At 43.6% G+C, this 25,685-nt stretch overlaps 1 protein-coding gene across 1 annotated transcript in view; it reads left to right on the top strand.

Moving 5' to 3' along the window:
- The window catches only part of HSPA9 (heat shock protein family A (Hsp70) member 9), a 52,821-nt gene that overhangs the window by 5,737 nt on the left and 21,399 nt on the right, over window positions 1-25,685 (top strand). Inside the window, exons 4-10 of the mRNA XM_033926863.1 lie at window positions 1,666-1,847; window positions 4,007-4,131; window positions 4,944-5,017; window positions 8,483-8,589; window positions 12,271-12,433; window positions 12,654-12,746; window positions 20,464-20,673. Coding sequence (XP_033782754.1) covers window positions 1,666-1,847; window positions 4,007-4,131; window positions 4,944-5,017; window positions 8,483-8,589; window positions 12,271-12,433; window positions 12,654-12,746; window positions 20,464-20,673 — 954 coding nt within the window. The remainder of the gene's footprint in view (window positions 1-1,665; window positions 1,848-4,006; window positions 4,132-4,943; window positions 5,018-8,482; window positions 8,590-12,270; window positions 12,434-12,653; window positions 12,747-20,463; window positions 20,674-25,685) is intronic.

Below are 25,685 nucleotides of genomic sequence, written 5' to 3'. Positions count from 1 at the left end.
TCCTTGTTGCTTCAGGGAGCTAAAAATGGTACACTTTTATGTAGTTTTGATGGTTTAGTAAATCACTAGACAGTAAGAGGCTACTTCCTCTAATAGTCTGTCTGGCCTGCCCCTTCTGGTGGTTGGGGTTGTAGCTGTTCTTTCTCTGAGCAGTCGCTCAATAGGTGTAATAGTGAAATTAATACTTCTAGAACACACACTTAGAATTCAAAATATGCTCAGAGACACAAAGGCAACAATATGGAGCCGCAGCCCCAAGAGAAAATTGCCTCGCCACCCAATCATTGCATATTGTAAATCCCAGTGGAAAACAAAATTCTTTGCTGCAAACTAGCATAGAAATTGTTCTTATACTTTGAACAGTCAACAAGCTGACTGGGGAGTGATGGGGTGATAAATGCTGGCTCGGGGGGATAGGGAAGAGTAAGAAATGTTGGCTGAAAAAGGGGACTGGGATGAGAGAAGCTGGGGGGTACAGGGATGAGATGTTGATTGGGGGAGGTGCACAGCTTGCTGGGTTGTACAGGGATATGAGAGATGCTGATGGGTGTACAGTTGGCTGGGGGGTACAGGGATGAGAGAGATGATGGCTGGGAGGGGGTCCAGGCATGAGACAGAGGTATGTGAGAGATGCAGACTTGATGGGGTATGTGAGAGATGCAGGCTCAAGGGTGGAAGATCATAACATAGAACAGAGAGTCCCCATTTAGAATGAGTGTAAACAGAGAGACACTGAAGTAATGCTAAGAAAAGAGAGGGACGGACATGAAGAAGAATGCTTGATGGGGAGAGAGAATTGATTCAGGCATAAAAGGACAGCTAGAAAAGGAGTGATTGTGACAGAGGAATAATAGAAGCAGGGGAATGGAGAGGAGCACAGAGGAGAGAATCTCAGGATAGAGATGGGTGGGGAAGGTGACATGCTAGACAGATGGGGACAAAATTGGTGATCCAGGGAAGATGGTAAAACCCTCCCCACAGAAAAGGGACTCTGGGACATAAGTGAATCCTCCTGCTGGGGGATGTCTGGGGGAGGTTGGATTCCGGCAGGACGGACTGGGCACCCCTCTTTCCACTCATTTGGGGTAGGGGTGGGGCAGGTTCCCTGGCATGGCTGCTAAACCAATCGTGGCAGGGAGATTCCCTTGCTGCAATCAGCTCGGCGGCAACATGATTCTCTAACCGGCACCTTTGACAGACTGAAAGACAGGAAGATGGGTGGTTGATTTTTCCACATTTTGGATGGCTGCAGACTAGAAGGAAAGGTAATTTTTAATAACATGAAATTGACAATTGGCTTTCACCTCAGTTATGTATTTTATTTGTTTTTAAAGGAGACTTTACTTAAAAAAAAATAGTCATATTTACCCTTTTGTTCATTCTTTCCTTCTTTCGAAGTATGTGTAAAAACAGGTTTAAAGTGACCTATGAAAAAATTGGTCTGCAGTGGCGTAGTTCTACCATTTTGTGTAGGCTCAGCTGTTTGGGAGGGTGCATAGTCAGTTCAGAGTTGATTGAATCTTTCTTGATAACTGCATGCAATATTCATCTAGACCTGTGATCCCTTGATACATCCCTCTGACTTTTAGCTTACTTGAGGGAGAAGCACCTGAAACTTAAGCTATTTTATTTTCAGAGAATCACTAAGATCTGTTTTCTCTTTAGGTATTGGAAAACTCTGAAGGTGCTAGAACAACCCCCTCAGTTGTAGCATTTTCAGGTGATGGTGAACGATTGGTAGGAATGCCAGCTAAACGCCAGTCAGTAACTAACCCAAACAACACGTTATATGCCACCAAGCGACTGATTGGACGACGCTATGATGATCCAGAAGTGCAGAAAGATGTGTATGTAGAACTTAATTCTCATTCTTTCTCTTGACATATCACCACCCAGAGGGGATTCTCAGCACAACCTAGGTGGGCCAGGAGGGGAGGGAGAGGTGTCGGAACATGCATGGACGGTGGAGGTGGGCAGGAGGGAGGGAGAAAGTATCTGGATTCTTGGGTGGTTCCGATTTTTGGCATCTGGATTTTTGGAACTTGTTTAAAGGAGACATTGACTGGTTTATTTTATTAGTAATCTGAAGAAACTAGCACAAAATTACCAGTTGTTCCAGTGTATGTGCATATGGTATGCTGATTTTAGAGTTTTAATCGTTTGTTTATTTATTTATTTATTTATTTATTTAATTAATTAATTTACTAGTATTTTAGCCTGTTACATTAACAGATGCTAGCTGTCTGTCTTTTTTCCCCCCACTTCCCTGTGCAGCAGCATTCCCTCCCCCTCCATGTCCTTGTGCAGCAGCATTTCTCCCCCCCCTACTTCCCTATACAGCAGCATTTCGATCCCCTCCCCACTTCCCTGTGCAGCTGCCACAGCAGCAGCATTCCCTCCCCACACACCACTTCCCTGTGCAGCAGTAGCATTTACCTTACCCCCCCTTCCCGTGGTCCCGCCCCCATACACACACAGTACCCTGTGCAGCAGCAGCATTTCCCGGCCTTCCCTGTGCAGAAGCAGCATTCCCCCCCCCCACACACACACACTTGCCTGTGCAGCAGCAGCATTTCCCGGCCTTTCCTGTGCAGAAGCAGCATTTCCCCACCACACACACACACTTGCCTGTGAAGCAGCAGCATTTCCCGGCCTTTCCTGTGCAGCAACAACATTTTCCGCCGCCCCCTTCCCAGCCGGTCGCATTGAAATTAATAGAAAAGCGCTGTACCGCGCTACCGCTGGCTTCGGCATCTTCTATCCACTGCGGTCAACCCTAGCGGAAACAGGAAGTAATCAGAGAGGGCGGGCCACAGTGGACAGAAGACGGCGAGGCCAGCATTAGCGCGGTGCAGCGCTTTTCTCTTAATTTAAACGCGGGTGAGCTGGGCAGAAGGAGGAGGCTTTGGCGGTGATGGTTTTGGCGGTGAGTGAGGGCGGGAGGGGGGAGTCGGCGGCTGTGCTGTGTTTCTCCGAGTTGTCTGGCCGCTGCATCCGCACTCCTGCTTGCCACGGACTTGCAGATCAGAGATCACGGAAGCACGCAGGTAAGTGCGCATGCGCGGCTAGGGTTTTATTATATAGGAACAGAACAGACAAGTACAAAACAGAATTACAAACAAATGGACAGTTGTTAGGTAAAATTTAATGTGGGCAAGTATAGTAGTGCACTTGTGTAATAAGTACCAACTGAGAAGTTAGTCAGTCTTTGCATTCAATTTGTAATTTATAAGACACTGGCAAGCATAGCTCACAGCCCTTATTCGCCACCAAGATGATCCATATGAAAGCTACTGACTTGGTAATTAGCACTCTCAAGTCCTAGGGTTGTATTAGTATAACTTATTCCCCTTCCTAACCAGCTTCTCTTAAATTTTGTTAGGATGCAGTGACCCCATTTAGGGCCACAACACATAGTTTGAGAACTGCTGTTCTATGCAGAAACTGATACGTGTATATACTACTGAAGATAGAGGCAGGGTTTTATAACGAGACATTAAAAAAAAGCAAATTCCCAAACATCACTAACTCCATAAATATCATTGGGGCATAGTTAGGACAATGCATGTTACATGTATCAATAGTAAAAGCTTTATAAAGCATCTGAAGCCATTTCTTTACAAATGGTCCCAAAATACAAGAGGACATGCTTATAATTGTTGCCCAAATGTATTTTTGTGTTTTGTGGTTTTGTTTTTTTGTTTTTTTATCCACACTAGACTTTGGATATGTTTGGGTTCCATGAGGACCATCAAAAGTGTGTGTGGACCCATAGTAACATAATAAATGACAGCTGATAAAGACCTGAATGGTCCGTCCAGTCTGCCCAGTAATCACATGTATACAATTTCAAGATTAAATTAGAATGTCTTTTTTTTTCTTTGTTACTTCTGGGCCATAGACCTTAGACATCTAAATGAAACTGAGCTCAATCTAGCATTCGTTACAAATAATCAGTCTTCACATGACCAACTTTTTTAATGTAAGAAATTATTTATTTTTCCAGTAAAAATGTTCCATTTAAAATTGTGCGTGCCTCAAATGGTGATGCCTGGGTAGAAGCTCATGGAAAACTATACTCACCAAGTCAGATTGGAGCTTTTGTATTGATGAAGATGAAAGAGACCGCAGGTTAGTTTACTAAAATTGAATGCATTTGGACTGATCTTCCCATGAAATTATTTTGCTTGTACCCTGGTAATTGTAGAATTCTAGTTGAACAGGTTTCCTGGGATTGGCTCTCTATTTCAGGGTAAAGGATTGAAGTAGTGAAACTGATAAGTTGAGAACCAGATTGTAGGTGGGGGAGGTTGAGATGGAGAGAAATGCTGGTGACAAGGTGGGGGATGAGTGTACTGGTGACAGGGGGAAAAATCCTTAAGTCGGCACCTCTGTGGCTCCAGTAGTTGGTGCCTCTCTCTAATCATATCTACTAAACCTGTTCAGAGCAGTCATTTTTTGTCCCACCTTGTCACCAGTGTGTGTGTGTGTGTGTGTGTGCGCTCTGTCCTTTCACACCCCCACCCTACCCTGTTTTCAGCTGATCAGTCTCGCTCTCTAAGATCATCTCACTTATCCTTTTGTTTAGCATTATTTAATGTCTAAAACTGACAGCTCACATAACTTGCTGCCTTGGCTCTTTGACTTGCGGGGTTGCTATGCTGCCACTGCTACCTCCTTATGATTTCACAGGATGGAGACTTAACCAACTCTCGTTATTAACTTGTGTTGTGCCACCACTTTCTCTGGTGTTCCTTCTACTGGCCCATCTCACAATAGTGTTTCAAACTTTGGAAAGCGACTTTAGTTGCTTTCAGCAACCTATTGATTGGGGGAGTGTAGAAAGGGCAGTGTTCGCAGGTCCCCAGGGCATACCATGGGTTGGGAACCTCTGCTTTGGCTGATTAATTTTCTGTTTTAAAACTTTTTTTTTTTCTTTTCAGAAAGTTATCTGGGACATTCAATAAAGAATGCAGTCATAACAGTCCCTGCTTACTTTAACGACTCACAGAGACAGGTAAGATCATGGTTTGTTTTGTTTATTTATTTATTGGGGCTTATTAACTGCTTTTCATGAAGAGATTCACCCAAAGCGGTTTATAATACATTGAATAGTAATCAGGTGCTCTTAAGTATGTTGCTTTTCCATTAATAAAACCAGTGAGTCTGACTTCGGTACCGGGAAAGATGGTAGAAGCGCTGATAAAGGACCGCATCATTGATCACCTTGACGGAGATAGTCTGAGGACAGCCAGCATGGCTTCAGCAAAGGAAGATCTTGCTTGACGAACTTACTGCCTTTTGAGGGAATAAACAGGCAAAATAGTAAAGGGTGACCCGGTCGACATTGTATATCTGGATTTTCATAAGGTGTTCGACAAGATCCCACATGAACGACTACTTCAAAAAATTGCAAGCCATGGAATCGAGGGTGATATACTCATGTGAATTAAAAACTGGTTGGCAGATAAGAAACAGAGAGTGGGGGTAAATGGATAATACTCGGACTGGAAAAGCATCACGAGTGGAGCGCCGCAGGGTTCGTTGCTCAGGCCCGTGCTCTTCAACATATTTATAAACGACCTGGAAATTGGTACGACGAGTGAAGTGATTAAAATTTGTGGACGATACAAAGTTATTCAGAGTATTGAGGACACAGAAGGATTGTGAAGACCTACGAGACATAAGCACGCTTGAGGAATGAGCTGCGAAATGGCAAATGAGGTTCATTGTGGATAAGTGCAAGGTGATGCATGTTGTTAACAAAAATCTTATACACAAATATAGGATGTCTGGTGTAATATTCGGAGGGACCCCCCAGGAAAGAGACTTGGGAGTACTGGTAGACAAGTCAATGAAGCCGTCTGTGCAATGCGCAGCAGCAGCGAAAAGGGCGAACGGAATGTTAGGAAGGGGGATCATGGACAGATCAGAGAAGGTTATCATACCGCTGTACTGGGCCATGGTACGCCCCCACCTGGAATACTGCGTCTAGCACTGGTACATGAAGAAGGACACAGTACTACTCGAAAGGGTCCATGGAGAAGAGTGACTAAAATGGTTAAGGGGCTGGAGGAGTTGCTGTACAGTGAGAAATTAGAGAAACTGGGCCTCCTCTCCCTTGAAAAAAGAAGACTGAGAGGGGACATGATTGAAACATTCAAGATAATGACGGAAATAGACTTAGATAAAGACAGATTGTTCACCCTTTCCAAGGTAAACATAGAAACATAGAAATAGACGGCAGATAAGGGCCACGGCCCATCTAGTCTGCCCACCCTAATGACCCTCCCCTACCTTTGCCTAGTGAATAGAACCCACGTGTCGATCCCATTTGGCCTTAAAATCAGGCACGCTGCTGGCCTCAATCACCTGCAGTGGAAGACTATTCCAACGATCAACCACCCTTTCAGTGAAAAAGAATTTCCTGGAGTCACCTCGTAGTTTCCCGCCTCTGATTTTCCACGGATGCCCTCTTGTTGCCGTGGGTCCCTTGAAAAAGAAGATATCTTCTTCCGCTTCGATGCGGCCCGTGAGATACTTGAACGTCTCGATCATGTCCCCCCTCTCTATGCGCTCCTCCAGCGAGTATAGCTGCAGTTTGTCTAACCGTTCTTCATACGGGAGATCTTTGAGTCCCGAGACTATCCGGGTGGCCATTCTCTGAACCGACTCCAATCTCAGAGAGAACGAGAGGACACTCTAAAGTTTAAAAGGGGATAGATTCCATACAAATGTAAGGAAGTTATTCACCCAGAGAGTGGTGTAAAACTAGAATGCTCTTCCAGAGGCTGTTATAGGGGAAAACACCCTCCAGGGATTCAAGACAGACAAGTTCCTGCTGAACCAGAACGTAAGCAGGTAAGACTAGACTCAGTTAGGGCACTGGTCTTTGACCTAAGGGCCACCGTGGGAGCAGACTGCTGGCCACGATGGACCACTGGTCTAACTCAGCAGCAGCAATGCTTGTTCTTATGTTCATTGGTTACACCTGTTCTTCCAGCTTTTAACCTTTTTACCCATTCATAAACCTTTCATTGATTTATGGTGCTATGTCCATACTGAGTCAGTATTCTGGGGTGAATTTCCACAGGTTTCAATCCCTCTGCACAAAGAAAGTAAGCACTACACGTTTCTTCAGTGGTGCAATCTTGCAATGGAGTGTCCATGTTTCTGACCTTGTGGCTCCCACACTACTAAAGGCAATCCAACAGGCCCGTCCCACAATAAAGTTGCTCGTCCCCCATAAATGCAGCAATTACTTCTGACAGGTTTTTTTTAATTTTTTTTATTTACACCAACAATAATAAACAAATAACAGTGAACAGAAATAAGAGATGCATAACATCACCAGAAAAAATTAGAATAGACATTAGGTCATGTGACTAGGGTTGACCATTTCTTGTTAAAAGAAATAAGAGATGGATTTTTGGCCATATAAAGCTCATATCTGTAGAGCAAACAAATCTGGTTCCACCATCTGGCATAGGTAACTTGTGAGAGGTCCTTCTAAGATCCACAAATAGTTTTTAATGCAGCAATAAGTAAAGAATCGAACAATACAGCATCAAAATTATTTAAAGCAGAATTGAGAGACTTTCAGGACAATGGTTGCATAAGAAAAATGTGCGAAAACTGACCTAGAAACCCCAACACAAACTCAGCAAGTACTTCATTTGTACTAAACAGAATTGGTGGCATAACCATGAGGGGGTGGGCCTCCCACTTTGAGCTTAGCCCCCTCAAAATGAACATCTTCCTTGCTGTAGCTGGTGGGACATTTTGGTGTTCTATCATCTTGGTCCTAGTTTCTGCTTTTGTCTATCTTCTACTAATTCTCTTTCCAGGCCTTGGGAACCCCGGTTCCATCCCTGCAGGAGTCCCATAGACTTAGGGAGGGGATCCCTGTGGGATTCCCGCAATCCTTGTTCCTGTGCAGACCTCTAGTTCAGAACCAAGTCAAGCAAAATTTTCCTGACTCAGGGTAAGCAAACTACTCTTATCCTAAGCTTGAAACAAGTGCAGTTATCAAGTGTCATCTGCAAACAATCAGCTGTTGGATAATTGATCTTGGAGTCAGTGTTATTTGAGGCTGCTTCATGACAAGAGATTCTGTTGTCCTGTTTTGGTTGCTGTAGACACAGAGCTATGAAATATCTCAGTGGTTAATTAAATAGGATGGTGGTTGGAATATGACCAATGAGGAGGCCAGCTACTATGAATTCTGAACGAGTGTGGATGTAGCCACTGAGGTCTATTCCTCTTCACCTCAAGAAGTGGAGATATTACTCCAGAAAGGGTGCAAAGTTCAAAGGATACAAACAGTCTGTTTCATACCCTTCGAAGAAGTCTTTTCCATTGTTGTGAATGCGTTCTATGTGCTCAAGAAAAATCTTCTGTGGTTAGCCACTTAATCTCTGAACCTTAATTGCAGCTAGATAACTGCTATAACACTGATTTTATGGTTTAAATTTTGTTCCAGGCTACCAAAGATGCTGGCCAGATTGCTGGCTTAAATGTACTTCGGGTTATCAATGAGCCAACTGCCGCTGCTCTAGCCTATGGCTTGGATAAGTCTGATGATAAGGTGTAAGTATATTTACTGTGTAATGCATGATTCTAAGTTCTTGTATGCATTCTGCATTAAACTGGTCACTTTCATACTCCTTAACATGTTGTATTGTTATAAATGTGGAAACGCATGGAATAAATTCTGTAAGAAACCAGCGGAGGAGACATCTGATATCATGTGGCACTCTATGAAGTATTGCTTGGAAATTTTAGAGATGTTGTCTCATGTGCTTGCAGTATAGCAAGGCTGCATGTAGAGTATACTATTGTCACGCCCACTCCCACTTGCCTGTGTGCACAGATTGTGTCCATGATGACTTGTTAATCGTTGCCCACTCAGTGGTGTGAGCTTGAGTTCTGTCGGCATGGAAATTTCTGTCCTGCAAATAAACAGTTAGGTCCTTGCCCTTATGTGTTTACTCTCAAATAACCTCTGAGTTTCTCCAGCAAGATTACCTTGTCCTAGCCTTAGCTTCTCTCTGACTTTCAACAAAAAGGACCCCAAAGTTCAAGCAACTGTTCATATACATAAAAATATCCAGAAAATTGTCCTTTTTATCTTATACTTTATTATAGCACGCAAAAAGAATCCAAAACAAATCATGTACTGTAGGTCCTGTCCAGCCTGCCACTACCCACAAAGCTCTACTTGCAGCTACATCCACCCACTGGCAGGAAAAATAGTAATTTTAAGTTCATTTTAGAATATGGTCAAAATGGGTAGCTTGTGAGGAATAAAAATACCCAAGAAAATAAATCCCACAGGTAAAAAGCAGATGGTCGCATACCTTCCAAATGTTGCAGGCTTCAGACTTGACACTAGCATACTTTACTATGGCATTTCCATAGGGAGACTGAACTCTGCTCAAAACTTTGCCTCTTATAACGGTAGTCTCCTCCCCCAAGCACCACCATGGGACCATATTTGAGAAGAATACCCGCTTCTCACTCCTATTGGATGAGTTGGAGGGACTGTCTTTAGGGCTTAGGAAATAATTATTTTCCAGCTGTTCCTTATGGTTCACAGGCTAAGGCTTAAAAATTTTCTGTGCTGGTAAGATTTGTTAAAGCAGTCTTACTGGCACAGAAACTCTCCTCCCAAAACTCAAAAGGGTTCTCAGAGGCTGTTACTGATCTTGTAGCAACCACTGAGAACCCTATGCAAATTCATTACACTGTGATGCATGAAAGAATCATCTCCACCCCCTTATACGGAGGGGAAATTTTCCGGCAGCTCTGGAGCTGCTGGTAGCTGTTGTGCGTGCATACAGTACCAGCTACACACTCTCTCTCTCCCTCCCCCCCCCCCCCCGAAAAAAAAAAAGCCTGCAGCTGCCATTTTCCCTTTCTGTCCAGCTGATGGGTGGCTCTAGAGCTACGATCATCTTGGAACTGGCAGAGGGGAGGGTGGTGGCTGCTGGCTCTGATTCGTGGCTTCCCCTGCCAGCTCTTGAGAAGGAGCTGGCAGAGGAAGCCATGAATCAGCTGAGCCGGCAGCCACTGCTCTCCCCTCTACCAGCTCTCAGCTGATACATCAGCTGGGCAGAGGGGGAGAATAACAGCTGCAGATAGGAGGAGGGGCTGTGTCTAGTAATTATGCTCTTCTGAGCAAGTGCCAGGCACAGTTCCTCCCCTCTTTTACCGGGCTACTCTGCACAATAGCATGCATATGATGTGCATGCTGTTTGTGTAAGCATAGCCCGGTAAAAGCAAATTGCTCCCAGCATTTTTTACTGGGTTGATGGAGCTTTGTTCATCTGGGCCTGGTTTTTTGTTTCTTGCCACTTGCCTTTATCCCATATTTGAGACGCCCTCGCAACTGTACATGTCACTTTGCCATAACTGATTTCTTGCTGGCTTGTGATTTTGTTTCCTTTCTGTTAACTCTGGAAGAAGCCAACTGTATTCAGATTTGCTTTCTTGCAGGAGCAAATGGACACCTAGTGTTTTTGGGATAGTTGTGATGCATATATATGAGAGAATTAGATACTCAGTCTCCTATATATGCCAGTGTATCGGAGGTGTCTGACATATACAGGCATGCCCAGGGTTAAGAACAAGTTCTATTTTTATAACCGTTCTTCTGTATCGCCCTCTAGACCGGTACAGTTCTTTACTGATGGGTTATATCTCACTATGACCAGCAGGTGGAGACTGAGACCAAAACTTTTGGTTGTAATATATTAGCTGAGGCTCTCCCTCTTAAACCAGTCTTTCTCAGTCTCCAAGTAGGTGAGATAGGAAAACATTATGGCTCCCCCTGTTAAGGCTGTTGGAATTTGTTTTAGGACTCCTGGTCCCTTTTTTGGTGCTGGACGGAGTTTGGACAGGCCATCGTTCATCATTTGTCCTACCGTTCCTTTTCCACCACCATATCCAACATTTCTCCCTCTCATCTCTCTTCCCTGCATACAGGAGCCGCTGCTTGCAGCTTTGTGAATAGTAGTCCTTTTGGGAGGAGGAAGCTGGCCAGAGAAGATAAATGCAAGTGGAAGTGAAGGGAGGCATGAATTTAGGATGCAGAACAGAGAGGGAAGGATGATGAGGGTCGCGTTGGGATGGGAGGGAAGGAAGATGGGGGGGTGTTGGCACAAGAAGGGAGAGGCAGGACCCCGGTTCATATGAGACTGACGTAAGTCGGTCGTTCTTAATCCAGGGACTGTCTGTGCACTTTAGCTATTGATACCCAGTAACCGTGAAAGTAACCGTGAATCTGCAGAAGTGTGTCACTTTATAAAATCTTGAACTCTTCCCCTTCTGGAGTGGAGAATAGCTTCGCCTTCTGCAAGCGAACTCAGAAGGTGTGTACTGATTTTCTCTGTTCATGTAGTTTTTGGATATTTTTGCTGTTGGTCTTCAAAATTTATTTTGCTTAGCATCGGTGCTTAGAGGTCTCCTTTTTAGGCTTACTCTGATTGAGCAGTATAAAATTTTTTAAATAAATTTGAAACTTGAGATTGGCCTAGGAGCAGCAAACTTCTAAGCCTTCTTTATGTCCCTTCAGGAGCTCAGGGTCTATTTCCGTCTGCTGATTTAATCAGGAGCTTGCATGCAGGCAGTAGGGCCCGGGTGTAACAACTCTCTGGGTATCACGGTGCCAGCTGCAGTGCTCCTCCCCCCTCCCATTGCCATGTGAGAAATTTCAAGGGTTGAAGTCAGTTAAGATCTTATGAGATCTCATTTCAATGAGAACTTGCGGCAGCCATTCTCTAGCAGCTCTCCATGGAACAGGAGTGCAGGAAGGCAGCTCCTGCTCTGGTTCATCGCTGGACCGCCAGGGAATTTAAAGGTATGCAGGGGAGGCGGGAGGGAGGGGTTGTTTTTTTCTTTTTTTCCCCCAAGTCGGCTGGGACAGGAAGTGGTAGGGATCCCTCCTGTCCCGGACCACCACTGAACCACTAGGTCTTAATGGCAGGCCTGGTGGAGGCCTGCAACATGTCCGGGAGAGGGGTGGGTTGGCGCTGACCTGACTATAAGCAGAGAACTGCATTTTGGGGCCCTCAAAATATCTGCTTATATTCAAGTATATACAGTATTTAGACTTTAGTCCCATTAGCTCTACATTCTATTTCGGCCCCTTCTCAGCCCTAGTAGGAAAAACGACTGCATTTAACATGCTGCCATGTTTAAAAATGAGCTAGTTTGTGTCTGACCACTGTCTAGTAAATTTTTGTTGATTTAACTGCTTTTTGCATTTAGTATTGCAGTCTATGACTTGGGTGGTGGCACATTTGATATTTCAATCCTGGAAATACAGAAGGGAGTGTTTGAAGTGAAATCTACCAATGGTGATACTTTCTTGGGTGGTGAAGACTTTGACCAGGCCTTGCTCCGGTACATTGTCAAGGAGTTTAAACGAGAGGTTAGTGGTCATACTATGCTCGTAAACCACCTTAGAACTAGCTGTTTGTTGATTTGGCATTGATATAGCACCCTAAAGAAGTAACTTTTACAATTACACAGGCCTGATGTTTTTTTGGTCTTTGTGTTAAAAATCTTATTGTAGCCATTATTTTTCCTTCCCAAGCTTATTCATGGGCTGCCTAACAGCCGTTTCTGAAATAACTGTGTTGTTTTATTAGACTGGTGTTGACCTGACAAAAGACAACATGGCGCTCCAAAGAGTGAGAGAAGCATCGGAAAAAGCAAAGTGTGAGCTATCCTCGTCTGTGCAGGTAAAAGGCCAACAAACTGAATAAAAGATATCCTTGGAAGAAAAGAGGAAATGAAACATTGTAGATCTTATTTGTACCAGCTCATCTTGCTTATGGAGCCTTTTGCACGGGTATTTAATTATAGCAATAACACTGTAAATGAATTCAAATAAAGATACTTTATAGTGGTGAATGAAATTATTTTTTTACAGCTTAATAAAAAGTACAATATTCAAATTATAATGTGAAATATTTGACAAAATGAATACAATACAACTAACGCAAAACGTGATTATAAACAACAATTTTAGTTTCACCTCCTGGAGCAAGAACATATAAATTCTTGGGTGAACCCACCCTTGAGCAAGCAACATAGAGTTGTGGGCCGCGAGACCCCCAGAACATATCACCCCAGGTAGTGAGGGATCTGCATACCAAGTTTCGTTCATATCGGTCAAGCCATTTTTGAATTACTGTGAGAATGGCAGCTTTTTACATATTTTCCATTGACATGAATGGGTGAAATCAGATTTTCTGTTTGTAGCTCCGCCCATGTGTGCAGGTGGGCTGCAAGACCCCCAGAACATATCACCCCAGGTAGTGAGGGATCTGCATACCAAGTTTCGTTCAAATTGGTCAAGCCGTTTTTGAATTAGAGTGAGAATGGCAGCTTTTTACATTTTTTCCATTGACATGAATGGGTGAAATCTGATTTTCTGTTTGTAGCTCCGTACACGTGTGCAGGTGGGCCGCGAGACCCCCAGAACATATCACCCCAGGTAGTGAGGGATCTGCATACCAAGTTTTGTTCAAATCGGTCAAGCCAGTTTTGAATTACTGTGAGAATGGCAGCTTTTTACATTTTTTCCATTGACATGAATGGGTGAAATCTGATTTTCTGTTTCTAGCTCCGCCTACGTGTGCAGGTGGGCCGTGAGACCCCCAGAACATATCACCCCAGGTAGTGAGGGATCTGCATACCAAGTTTCGTTCAAATCGGTCAAGCCGTTTTTGAATTACAGTGAGAATGGCAGCTTTTTACATTTTTTCCATTGACATGAATGGGTGAAATCTGATTTGCTGTTTGTAGCTCCGCCCATGTGTGCAGGTGGGCCGTGAGACCCCCAGAACATATCACCCCAGGTAGTGAGGGATCTGCATACCAAGTTTCGTTCAAAGCGGTCAAGCCGTTTTTGAATTACAGTGAGAATGGCAGGTTTTTACATTTTTTCCATTGACATGAATGGGTGAAATCTTAATTTATGTTTGTAGCTCCGCCGACGTGTGCAGGTGGGCCGCGAGACCCCCAGAACATATCACCCCAGGTAGTGAGGGACCTGCATACCAAGTTTTGTTCAAATCGGTCAAGCCGTTTTTGAATTACTGTGAGAATGGCAGCTTTTTACATTTTTTCCATTGACATGAATGGGTGAAATCTGATTTTCTGTTTGTAGCTCCGCCCACGTGTGCAGGTGGGCCACGAGACCCCCAGAACATATCATCCCAGGTAGTGAGGGATCTGCATACCAAGTTTCGTTCAAATCGGTCAAGCCGTTTTTGCGTGATAGCGGCACATACACACATACATACCTCCGATTTTATATCTATCTATCTATCTATCTATCTATCTATCTATCTATCTATCTATCTATCTATCTATAGACAATAAGAGCATATACATAACAAGGGAACATTACATATGATGTCATGTAGAACAATGTACCCAATTAAATAAGAGGCTATAAAAGACGAGAAGAGAGCAGCTATGCAAATCAATAGAACATTTAACAATGCATAGGCATATCATTCAGAAGAACTTAGTGGATAAATAGATCTTTAGATTAGACCATTTCCAGTTAAATTTACTAACTGAGTCATTCTTTTTAGCATAGCATCATTCATATCTAGGTTAAGCAGGTCAAATTCCATCCCTTATCATAAGATACATAAGAACATAAGCAGTGCCTCCGCTGGGTCAGACCATAGGTCCATCCCGCCCAGCAGTCCGCTCCCGCGGCGGCCCGAACAGGTCACGGCCTGTCTGAGTCACCAGAAGGGGCCCCCTTGCCACCTTGGTTTCCCATTGAGTCTTATCTTCCCATCGAAGTCTTAACCCTCCGGTCTTGCACATGCATGACCTGGTTGGATTTCTATATTATTACTTGGTTTGCTTTCTATACCTGTGTTACATCCCAGCACCTCTCTCAGTATCCCATGATCCCCCTATCCCTCAGGAATCCGTCCAATCCCTGTTTGAATCCTTGTACCGTACTCTGCCTGATCACTTCCTCCGGTAACGCATTCCAAGTGTCCACGACCCTTTGGGTGAAGAAAATCTTCCTTGCATTTGTTCTTAAGATCTTTCCAAAAAACACATATAATTTCATTTGTGAGAGGTATTGAAAAGGAAAATATTAAGAGATATAGTGGACCAAAAAAGCTTTGAAAGAGCATTCCAAAATATGTTTAAGGTAGAAACATTTGGAAAAATGGAAAGTATTAAACCAAAAGGTACTTCTGTCTTTGTCTATTAAGGAAGTGTTTAATTTAGATTCCCACATCTTCTGAAGACCATACAAATGAGGAAAATGTAAATTTTTGGGAATTTTATAAAAAGTGGATGCTGCTTGTCCAATGGAAGATATAGATAAGTAGAGTGATATATCAGGGGATTTGATTAAATTTGAAAATGGAATATCACATTTTTGAAGTGCTGTTCTTAATTGAAGCCAAGCATAGGATTGTGGAGGAGGAAGAGAATATTCCTGTTGACATTGGGCAAATGTTTTCCAATTATTGTTTGAAGAATCTATAAAAGCACTAAGGTCCCATATATTAAGATTTTGCCATTTAACATAGAAACATAGAACATGACGGCAGAAAAGGGCCACGGCCCATCTAGTCTGCCCACACTAATGGCCCATCCCCTAACTACCTCCATGAAGAGATCTCGCATGCCAATCCCATCTTTTCTTAAAATCTGGCACGCTGCTGGCCTCAGTTACCTGATGTGGAAGATTATTCCAGCGATCAACCACCCTTTCGGTGAAGAAATATTTTCTGGTGTCGCCATGAAATTTCCCACCCCTGATTTTCAATGAATGCCCTCTTGTTGTCGTGGGTCCTTTAAGGAAGAAGAGATCCTCTTCCACCTCGATACGGCCTGTGACATTTGAATGTCTCGATCATGTCTCCCCTTTCTCTGCATTCCTCGAGTGAGTACAGCTGCAACTTACCCAGTCGTTCCTCATACGGGAGATCCTTGAGACCTGAGACCATTCTGGTGGCCATTCGCTGAACCGACTCAACTCTCCGCACATCTTTTTGATAATGCGGCCTCCAGAATTGTACACAGTATTCCAGATGGGGTCTCACCATGGATCTGTACAACGGCATTATGACCTCGGGCTTATGGCTGACGAAACTTCTATGGATACAGCCCATGATTTGTCTAGCCCTGGATGAAGCTTTATCCACTTGATTGGCAGTCTTCATGTCTTCGCTAATGATCACCCCCAAGTCATGTTCTGCTACAGTCCTCGCTAGGATCTCACCATTTAGGGTGCAAGTCCTGCATGGATTTCTGCCGCCAAGGTGCATGACCTTGCATTTTTTGGCATTGAAACTTAGTTGCCAAGTCTTTGACCAATGCTCCAGCAGGAGTAGGTCCTGCGTCATACTGTCGGGCATTGAGCTTTTGTCAGGCACTGTGCTTTCATCTGTTGTGCAGTTGCCTACTATGTTGCATAGTTTGGCGTCATCAGCGAATAATGTAATTTTACCTCGAAGCCCCTCAGCCAAGTCTCTTATGAAGATGTTAAATAGGATCAGGACTCCACTGATCACCTCCGTCGTATCGGAGAGGGTACCATTTACCACTACCCTCTGAAGTCTACCTCTAAGCCAGTCCCTAACCCATGCGGTTAATGTTTCACCCAGTCCCATCGAACCCATCTGCTCAATAACCTGTGGTGTGGGATGCTATCAAACGCTTTGCTGAAGTCCAAGTACACGACGCCCAGGGACTCCCCTATATCCAGTTTCTTGTTACCCAGTCAAAGAAGCTGATCAGATTTGATTAGCAGGACCTTCCCTTCGTAAAACCATGTTGATGGGGATCTCGTAGATTCTCCTCGTTCAGGATCGTATCCAATTGGCGTTTGATTAGTGTTTCCATAAGTTTACTCACTATCGATGTGAGCCTCCGTCCTGCATCCCTTTTTGTGGAGTGGAATGACGTTAGCCATTTTCCAATCCAACGGGACTCTTCCTAAACTAAAACTAAACCTTAAGTTTGTATACCGCATCATCTCCACAGAAGTGGAGCTCGACATGGTTTACAGGAATTAATATAGAAAGGAACTCCAATGGAAAGAAGAACTACTTAGTAAAAAAAGAAAGAAAGTGGGGACTTAGTATAATGGAGAGGGAAAAGCCAAGTTTTCAAATGTTTTCGGAAGCGTTGGAGGGAGGTCGAACTCCGAAGAGGGGCAGTAAAGCTGTTCCACAGCTCGGTGATCCTGAAGAGGAGGGATGTCCCAAGTTTTCCTGTATGGGATATGCCTTTTAAAGAGGGGAAGGATAGTTTGAATTTTTGAGTGGATCTGGTGGAATTAGGATTCGGGGAGAGCCAAGATAATGGATAAAGGGGAGGAAAGATGCCGTGTAGAGATTTGAAGGCTAGACAGGCGCATTTGTAGTGAACCCTGAGGATAACTGGGAGCCAGTGAAGCTTAGACAGAAGCGGGGAGACGTGGTCGAATTTGCTTTTTGCGAAGATTAGTTTAGCCGCGGTGTTCTGAATTCGCTGAAGTCTGAGAAGACTTCTTTGTTAGGCTTAAGTACTTAGGGAAAGATTGAAGAGCACGGATAACGGTTCCGCCAGGACGTCACTCAACTCCCTGAGCACCCTGGGGTGTAGTTTGTCTGGTCCCATAGCTTTGTTCACCTTGAGTCTTAATAGCTCCTCGTAGACACTGCTGGGTGTAAACTCGAAATTTTGAAACGGGTCTTCCAAGTTTTCCCTCGTCGGCAGCTGAGGGCCGGATCCCGGCGCCTCGCAAGTGAAGACCGAGCAGAAGTATTCATTTAAAAGTTTGGCTTTGTCAGAGTCTGATTCTACATAGTTCCCGTCGGGTTTCCTAAGGTGTACTATCCCATCTGTGTTTCTTTTTCTGTCACTAATATAGCGGAAGAAGGATTTATCGCCTTTCTTGATGTTCTTCGCAAGGTTCTCCTCCATTCAGAGTTTGGCCTCCCTGACTGCTGTTTTGGCTGCTTTTGACTTTGCCAGATAGTCTTCCTTGGATTCTCGCTTCCCTGATTGTTTGTACAGGATAAACGCTCTTTTCTTCTTTTTTATGCCTTGAAATAGATTTATTATCAATGCATATTAATGGATTATTCCATGGATTATTAATGGATTAGTCCATGGATTATTATCAATGCATATTAATGGATTATTCCATGAAGGAGTCTTAAGTATTTTAGTTGTTCAAAGGTAACATAGTAGATGACGGCAGATAAAGACCTGAATGGTCCATCCAGTCTGCCCAACCTGATTCAATTTAAATTTTTTTTTTATTTTTTTTTTCTTCTTAGCTATTTCTGGGCAAGAATCCAAAGCTTTACCCGGTACTATGCTTGGGTTCCAACTGCTGAAATCTCTGTTAAGACTTACTCTAGCCCATCTACACCCTCCCAGCCATTGAAGCCCTCCCCTGCCCATCCTCCACCAAATGGCCATAAACAGACACAGACTGTGCAAGTCTGCCCAGTAACTGGCCTAGTTCAATATTTAATATTATTTTCTGATTCTAAATCTTCTGTGTTCTTCCCACACATCCCAGGTGTGATTTATTATTGAATTTTGTTTAAGATGTTTGGGAAGAGACATTCCAGTTACTCTATTTAGACAAGCTCAAGGACGAGTCAGCCACCATGATCCTGATAGCTTCTTGGTGTCCTTGACAACTTTGGTTCTCTCTTCTACTTCAGCTGAGTGTCAAGGATCCAGTTCCTTGGCAAACCTTTCAAATATCTGCTCATTCAATCAAGGCTCTCTGTTAACATCCCAACCTGCAATCTCTGCATCTGACAGCTTGGTACCTTCTGGTCTGACTCTAGCAGATTTCAATCTTTCTTAATCAGTACAAGCCATTACAGCCGCTTCAAGAAAACCTTCTACTCAGCAATGCTATCAACAGAAATGGACTCGCTTCATTGCTTCAATTTGTGGTGTACACTCCATCACCAAGATGCTTCCTCCTCTCATGTTGGACTATCTTCTCTATTTATCCAGTTCTGGGCTGAATACCACTTTGGACAGAGTTCCTCAGTGCCATTAGTGCTTTCCATGTTCCTGTCAACCATAAATCTCTGGCTAATCATCCTCTTGTTTCTAGGTTTATGAAGGGACTTTTCAACTTCAAACCTCCATTCAAACTGCCTCCAGTAGTCAGGGACCTTAATTGTAATTCTCACCAGTTTGATGAAGCCACCATTTCAACCTCTGGCATCCACTCTTACATTTCTCACTAGTGGTCGTCTTGATCTCTGTCACTTCCGCTCGTTGAGTGAGTGAACTTCAAGCATTGGTCTCCAATCCACCATACATAGTATTTCATCATAAGGTGGTTCTCTGAACCCATCCTAAATTCCTTACAAAAGTAGTCTCAGAATTTCACCTTAATCAATCCATTGTGCTTCTAGTCTTCTTCGCACAGCCTCATTCTCATTTTGGGGAAACAGACTGTAAGCATGCCTTGGCTTATTACCGTATTTTCACGCATATTTTACAAACCGAGCATAACCATGCGTGTTATATGTGTGAGTGCGTTATACAATTTTTTTTTTTCATTGCGATCCGGCATCCCCCCCAGCACAGCAAAGACATCGCTTACCCCGATTGGGCACCAGCACCAATGCACAGGACGTGCCAGTGCCTGAAGATCCTCCCTCGGCTGGGCTAGGCGGTGCGAGGGAGATCCTCCCTCTTCCCTGTGCTGGGCTGGACTGGGCTTTGAGCATTTGCGCATGCTCAAAGCCTTCTGGTCTCGCTCTCTCCGAGATTCTCAGATTCAGAATCTTGGAGAGAGCGAGACCAGAAGGCTTTGAGCATGCGCAAATGTTCAAAGTCCAGCCCAGCACAGGGAAGAGGGAGGATCTCCCTCGCACCGCCCAGCTCAGCCCAGCCCAGGCGAGGGAGGATCTTCGGGCACTGGCACGTCCTGTGCATTGGTGCTGGTGCCGGTGCCCAATCGGGGTAAGCGATGTCTTTGCGGTGCTGGGGGGATGTAGGATTGTGGGGGGGGGTACCATGAGCCAGTATCAGGCGGGAAGGCACTTGTGTATGCGTGGTGTGGGCAGTCACGAAGTTTCTAAAAACTTAGTGGCAATACACTTTTACCACTGTCTGTATCGGGCTCCGTGGATGTCATCCAAATGTGAGAATATCTGCCTGCTGTCCCCGGATAACACCCGTTACTATAAATAACTAATGTGGATTTTCATTTTTTGAAACTGACTTATGTAAAAAGCCTTAGTGGGCCGAAAAATGGACATGCTAAATTTCAAAGTTTAGCTTTCTGTGTCTCCTGTAATAATGGCGCTATCCCTGTAAAATTGTCTAATTTGTCACCTGACTCTTCTCAAATATACAATTTCAACTTATCGCTGCTAATATCAACTTATTGAAGCTAATATCGTTACTTTACTTTTTTTTTGCTCTGTATTGCAGACTGACATTAATTTACCATACCTTACTATGGATTCCTCTGGACCAAAGCATTTGAATATGAAGTTGACTCGTTCACAGTTTGAAGGAATTGTTGCTGATCTGATCAAAAGAACAATTGCACCCTGCCAAAAAGCTATGCAGGATGCAGAAGTCGGCAAGAGTGACATTGGGGAGGTCCTTCTTGTTGGAGGCATGACCAGAATGCCTAAGGTATGAACTTCATTCTGCTCTTCCTGAATGAGAAACAGAATTTTAGTTTTAATGAATCATAAGCACATGCAACTAGTTCAGAAGTAGAATCTGCAAATTTTGTGCACTAGTTTTTTTTTTTTTTTTTTTTTTTTCATTTTGATGAAATCAAGATCTTTTAAGGCAAGCATAAGTGATATTGCATAAAGTGGTGCTTCTAATTCATGAAGAACTACTAGGTATAGCTTTAGCTTACTATCGCTTATAAGATCTAGTTTCTTAAAAAAGGAATTCTTATGCAACCCCACTCTATTCCTGATCCCTTGTGTAGTCAGTCCCTTCTCGCAAGATCTCTTGTAGGAAGCTTCATTTGCATACATTTGCTGCTCCTCTCTTCTGGACTGCCCTCCAATTCTTCAAGACAGTAGGAGCTTGTCTGATCTGCTCGTATTTAATTTCATTCCTTTTGCTGATTTCTTGCTGCAGAGGATTCTTTTGGGGCACAGCTCTGGCTGCGGAAGACTGCAGACTTAGGCAGAGAGTCTGCTTCCAGGGGATTGGCTGCTTTGCAGTGCTCCTCCTTGGACACCTTTCCTTTGGGAGCATAGCTCGCCATTGAGCACAGGCTGTGTGGCTTCATGGTGGTTTGTCCAGGATCAGGGCAGACTGCTCTTGCATGCGGGGGTTCCTGAGGGGTAAAATAGCCTGCTGCTTTGGTACTTCACTAGACTCCTTCTGAAGGAAATAACCATGGACTGACATTGTATATTCCAAATCAGACAATACTTTTATTGTTAGTATATAAAAAAAATTAGAGCAGCATAAACACACCAAGAAGAATCTTATATGATCACTCTGGATGTACAATGGAGAGAATCATACAAATAGAGGGCCAGCATATTTCTGAAGTATGTTGCGTTCTCTAATCACCCTGCCCAAGCATGGGGTTTTATACAGAGAGTTTCTTTGTTCTGTGAAACACATCTCCAGTTCTGTTCGTGTATTGTTGCTATAGGTGCAAATATGCCTCCTGTCTAACCCATCCCCCAATCCATGTCTCTATCCTCCCTGGGGGTTCCCAGGACAAGAATATTCTTAGAACTTTCTTTCTTCACATGGGCCCCCACTTCTGGGGGTTTTATCACCTCCTGGATGCCTGATACCATGTATGGTGTGCTCCTTTGCTGAATTGCAGGTTTATTACAGGGCACTGAACACTGTCTTCACAGCAGGGAATCAAAACTTAAGCACTCACAAAGGTGCACAAGTAGCGTTCCAGAGAGAACCAGTTCTGGTACCCATGGCTCACACTGAAAACAGGCAGTAAATGTCCAACCTCTGTAAAAAGTTTCCCCTGTGTTAAAGGTCTTCCATCTCAGGGGGTTGAGCTCTCCGGATGGGACATCAGGTCCGATAGACAGACAAAAGATACAGGCAGTCCACTTTCCAGACTTGTCCAAGCAGTGGATCTCCTTGTTAGTGTTTCAGCTTCTATCTTCCAGGTCCCTGCACATCATGGCTGACAGCATGGAAGATTGATTTTGAGGGGTTTCTGGGTCATCCCCCCACCTGAACATTTCTGATATTTTTCGGTGTGGTTTTCCTTGCTCTGCAGGATCCAAAACACTTTGATCTTATGGCATGGCTCTTGAGCTTGCAGCACCAGTGTGCAGGAGCTACTCGCCAGTGTTGTCATCCTCCAGAGTAAAAAGTCAACTGTTGCTGTTTATGTGAAGGCCTGGAAATGTTTCCAATACTGGTATGCCCGTAAGGGCAAGGACCAAGGCTCTGGGGTTGGTCCTGGTGGTACTCATCTTTCTTCAAGAGGGCCTGACTGTCGGCTCTGAGAGCGCAGATAGCTGGTATTTGTTTTGGTCATCAGCCTTAAAGGAGTTTCCTCATAGTAGTTAGATTTTTAAAAGGCATGTTATGGCTCCACCCTCAACTGTGATGTCTGTTTTGGAATTTTAACCTGGTTTTTGGGTCGCTTACAAGTCTGCCCTATGGGCCACTGGACCAAGCTTCGGTGATTGATCTCACCATCAAAACTGTAATTTTGGTGGCCATTACCTCCACCCAGTGGGTATCCAAGCTTCCTTTTCTTAGGATTATGGTTTCAAGTGCTACTCTGCATACTGTCCACTCTTTCCTGCTGAAAGTGGTCTCTAGCTTTCACGTCAATCAGGCGGTGAGGCTGCTTGCTTGCCTGTACTCCTTCAGGTTCAAGAAAGCATGACAGGGTGTTGAAATATCTGGACGTGCATAGTCTTTTGCAGAGAGATCTGGAAGTCACAAATAAGTTTTGCGTGTCGGATCATCTATTCGTCCTAGGAGCAGCCTGAAAAGGCCGACTGGCATCGAAGGCCTCAATTTCCCAGTGGATTTGTATAGCCATTTCTTTGGCCTATATCAGAGCTGGGAAGCGGCCTCCTATTTTGGTGAAAGTCCACTCCATTCGAGGCATTGCTTCCTCATGAGCAGAACCTTCAGTGGTTTCCCCGAATGAAATTTGCAGAGCTGCCATTTGGTCTTCTTTCCGTACATTCACAAAGTTTTACAGAATAGATGTGGCAGCCAAGCAAGATTCTGCATTTGGATCTTTGATCCTGGTAGCAGGCTAATTGGCCCACCCTAAGTTTGAGGGACTGCTTGTTGACATCCCGAGGATTCAGGAATAGTGGGGTTGTACAAGAAGGAAAGATTAGGTTCTTACTTCATTAATCTTCTTTCTTGTAAATCCACACTCTATTCCTGAAGCCCGCCCAGGGAGATTTTGATTCACCTGCTGTCTGCCTCAATAAGTACTGTTAGATTGAACTTCTTGTTTCTCTGCCAGTCTTAACAAGAATCATCAAACGAAAAACATGGATCACTTTCAAGCTAATCCAACCTACAATGAAATTGTCATCAAAAAAGGGGTTTCTTTGGATCACAAAAAATTATTACTTTACAGATTTTTAATTACACATAAGTGTATCAACTTATGCACAGATTAATATAAATGACATCCTGCTCAAACCGTTAGTATGGATATCCAAATTTAGAGAAAACTTTCCCAAATAATGAATTCACTAGGAAGTAGAAGTATCATATAGAGGTTTAACAGCTCAGTACATAGAACCTCTTATAACATGTGTTATTTCAGGTCCTTATCCTTGATATATCAATCACCATATAATCATTTACATCAAACCTCCATCCCACTCTATTTGTGTCTAACTGGGAAAAACTTTTAGTATACTGTATATCGGAAGAAACAGCAACACTTATTTAAATGGCTATGCGCCAGTTCCAACGTTGGTGAGTGTCTCGGTAAACACCCGATGCTCCACTTAAATCAGGAATGTTTCAGCCAAAGCAAGCCTTCTTTGGGGGATAATAAAACTGTTGCTGAACTATAAAAAAAATACTTGCAATACAAAATGGTCATTTTAATAGATTTAAAGATGTGTGGAGGCCAATAATAAATTATCATAATGATTAATGTTAATTTATTATTATTTTTCCTTATATGATAATTGACAGAATGGGGGGGGATGGGGGGATGAGGGATGGGTGAGTTATGATAATTTAATATATATGTGCATAATTTAATTGATATACATAGGAATTATATTATTCATGTACTAGCTGATGCCCCGGCGTTGCACGGGTATTTAATTATAGCAATAACACTGTAAATGGATTCAAATAAAGATACTTTATAGTGGTGAATGAAAGTATTTTTTTACAGCTTAATAAAAAGTACAATATTCAAATTATAATGTGAAATATTTGACAAAATGAATACAATACAACTAACGCAAAACGTGATTATAAACAACAATTTTAGTTTCACCTCCTGGAGCAAGAACATATAAATTCTTGGGTGAACCCACCCTTGAGCAAGCAACATAGAGTTGTGGGCCGCGAGACCCCCAGAACATATCACCCCAGGTAGTGAGGGATCTGCATACCAAGTTTCGTTCAAATCGGTCAAGCCGTTTTTGAATTACTGTGAGAACGGCAGCTTTTTACATATTTTCCATTGACATGAATGGGTGAAATCTGATTTTCTGTTTGTAGTTCCGCCCACGTGTGCAGGTGGGCCGCGAGACCCCCAGAACATATCACCCCAGGTAGTGAGGGATCTGCATACCAAGTTTCGTTCAAATCGGTCAAGCCGTTTTTGAATTACAGTGAGAATGGCAGCTTTTTACTTTTTTTCCATTGACATGAATGGGTGAAATCTGATTTTATGTTTGTAGCTCCGCCCACGTGTGCAGGTGGGCAGCGAAACCCCCCAGAACATATCACCCCAGGTAGTGAGGGATCTGCATACCAAGTTTCATTCAAATCGGTCAAGCCGTTTTTGAATTACTGTGAGAATGGCAGCTTTTTACATTTTTTCCATTGACATGAATTGGTGAAATCTGATTTTCTGTTTGTAGCTCCGCCCACGTGTGCAGGTGGGCCGCGAGACCCCCAGAACATATCACCCCAGGTAGTGAGGGATCTGCATACCAAGTTTTGTTCAAATCGGTCAAGCCGTTTTTGAATTAGTGAGACTGGCAGCTTTTTACATTTTTTCCATTGACATGAATGGGTGAAATCTGATTTACTGTTTGTAGCTCCGCCCACGTGTGCAGGTGGGCCGCGAGACCCCCAGAACATATCATCCCAGGTAGTGAGGGATCTGCATACCAAGTTTCGTTCAAATCGGTCAAGCCATCTGATTTTCTGTTTGTAGCTCCGCCCACGTGTGCAGGTGTGCCGCGAGACCCCCAGAATATATCACCCCAGGTAGTGAGGAATCTGCATACCAAATTTTGTTCAAATCGGTCAAGCCGTTTTTGAATTACTGTGAGAATGGCAGCTTTTTACATTTTTTCCATTGACATGAATGGGTGAAATTGATTTTATGTTTGTAGCTCCGCCCACGTGAGCAGGTGGGCCGCGAGACCCCCAGAACATATCATCCCAGGTAGTGAGGGATCTGCATACCAAGTTTCGTTCAAATCGGTCATGCCATCTGATTTTATGTTTGTAGCTCC

The sequence above is a fragment of the Geotrypetes seraphini genome, chromosome 18 (assembly GCF_902459505.1).
Source record: "Geotrypetes seraphini chromosome 18, aGeoSer1.1, whole genome shotgun sequence".
NCBI classification, from domain to species: domain Eukaryota; kingdom Metazoa; phylum Chordata; class Amphibia; order Gymnophiona; family Dermophiidae; genus Geotrypetes; species Geotrypetes seraphini.
This window is presented reverse-complemented; position numbering and strand designations above follow the sequence as displayed.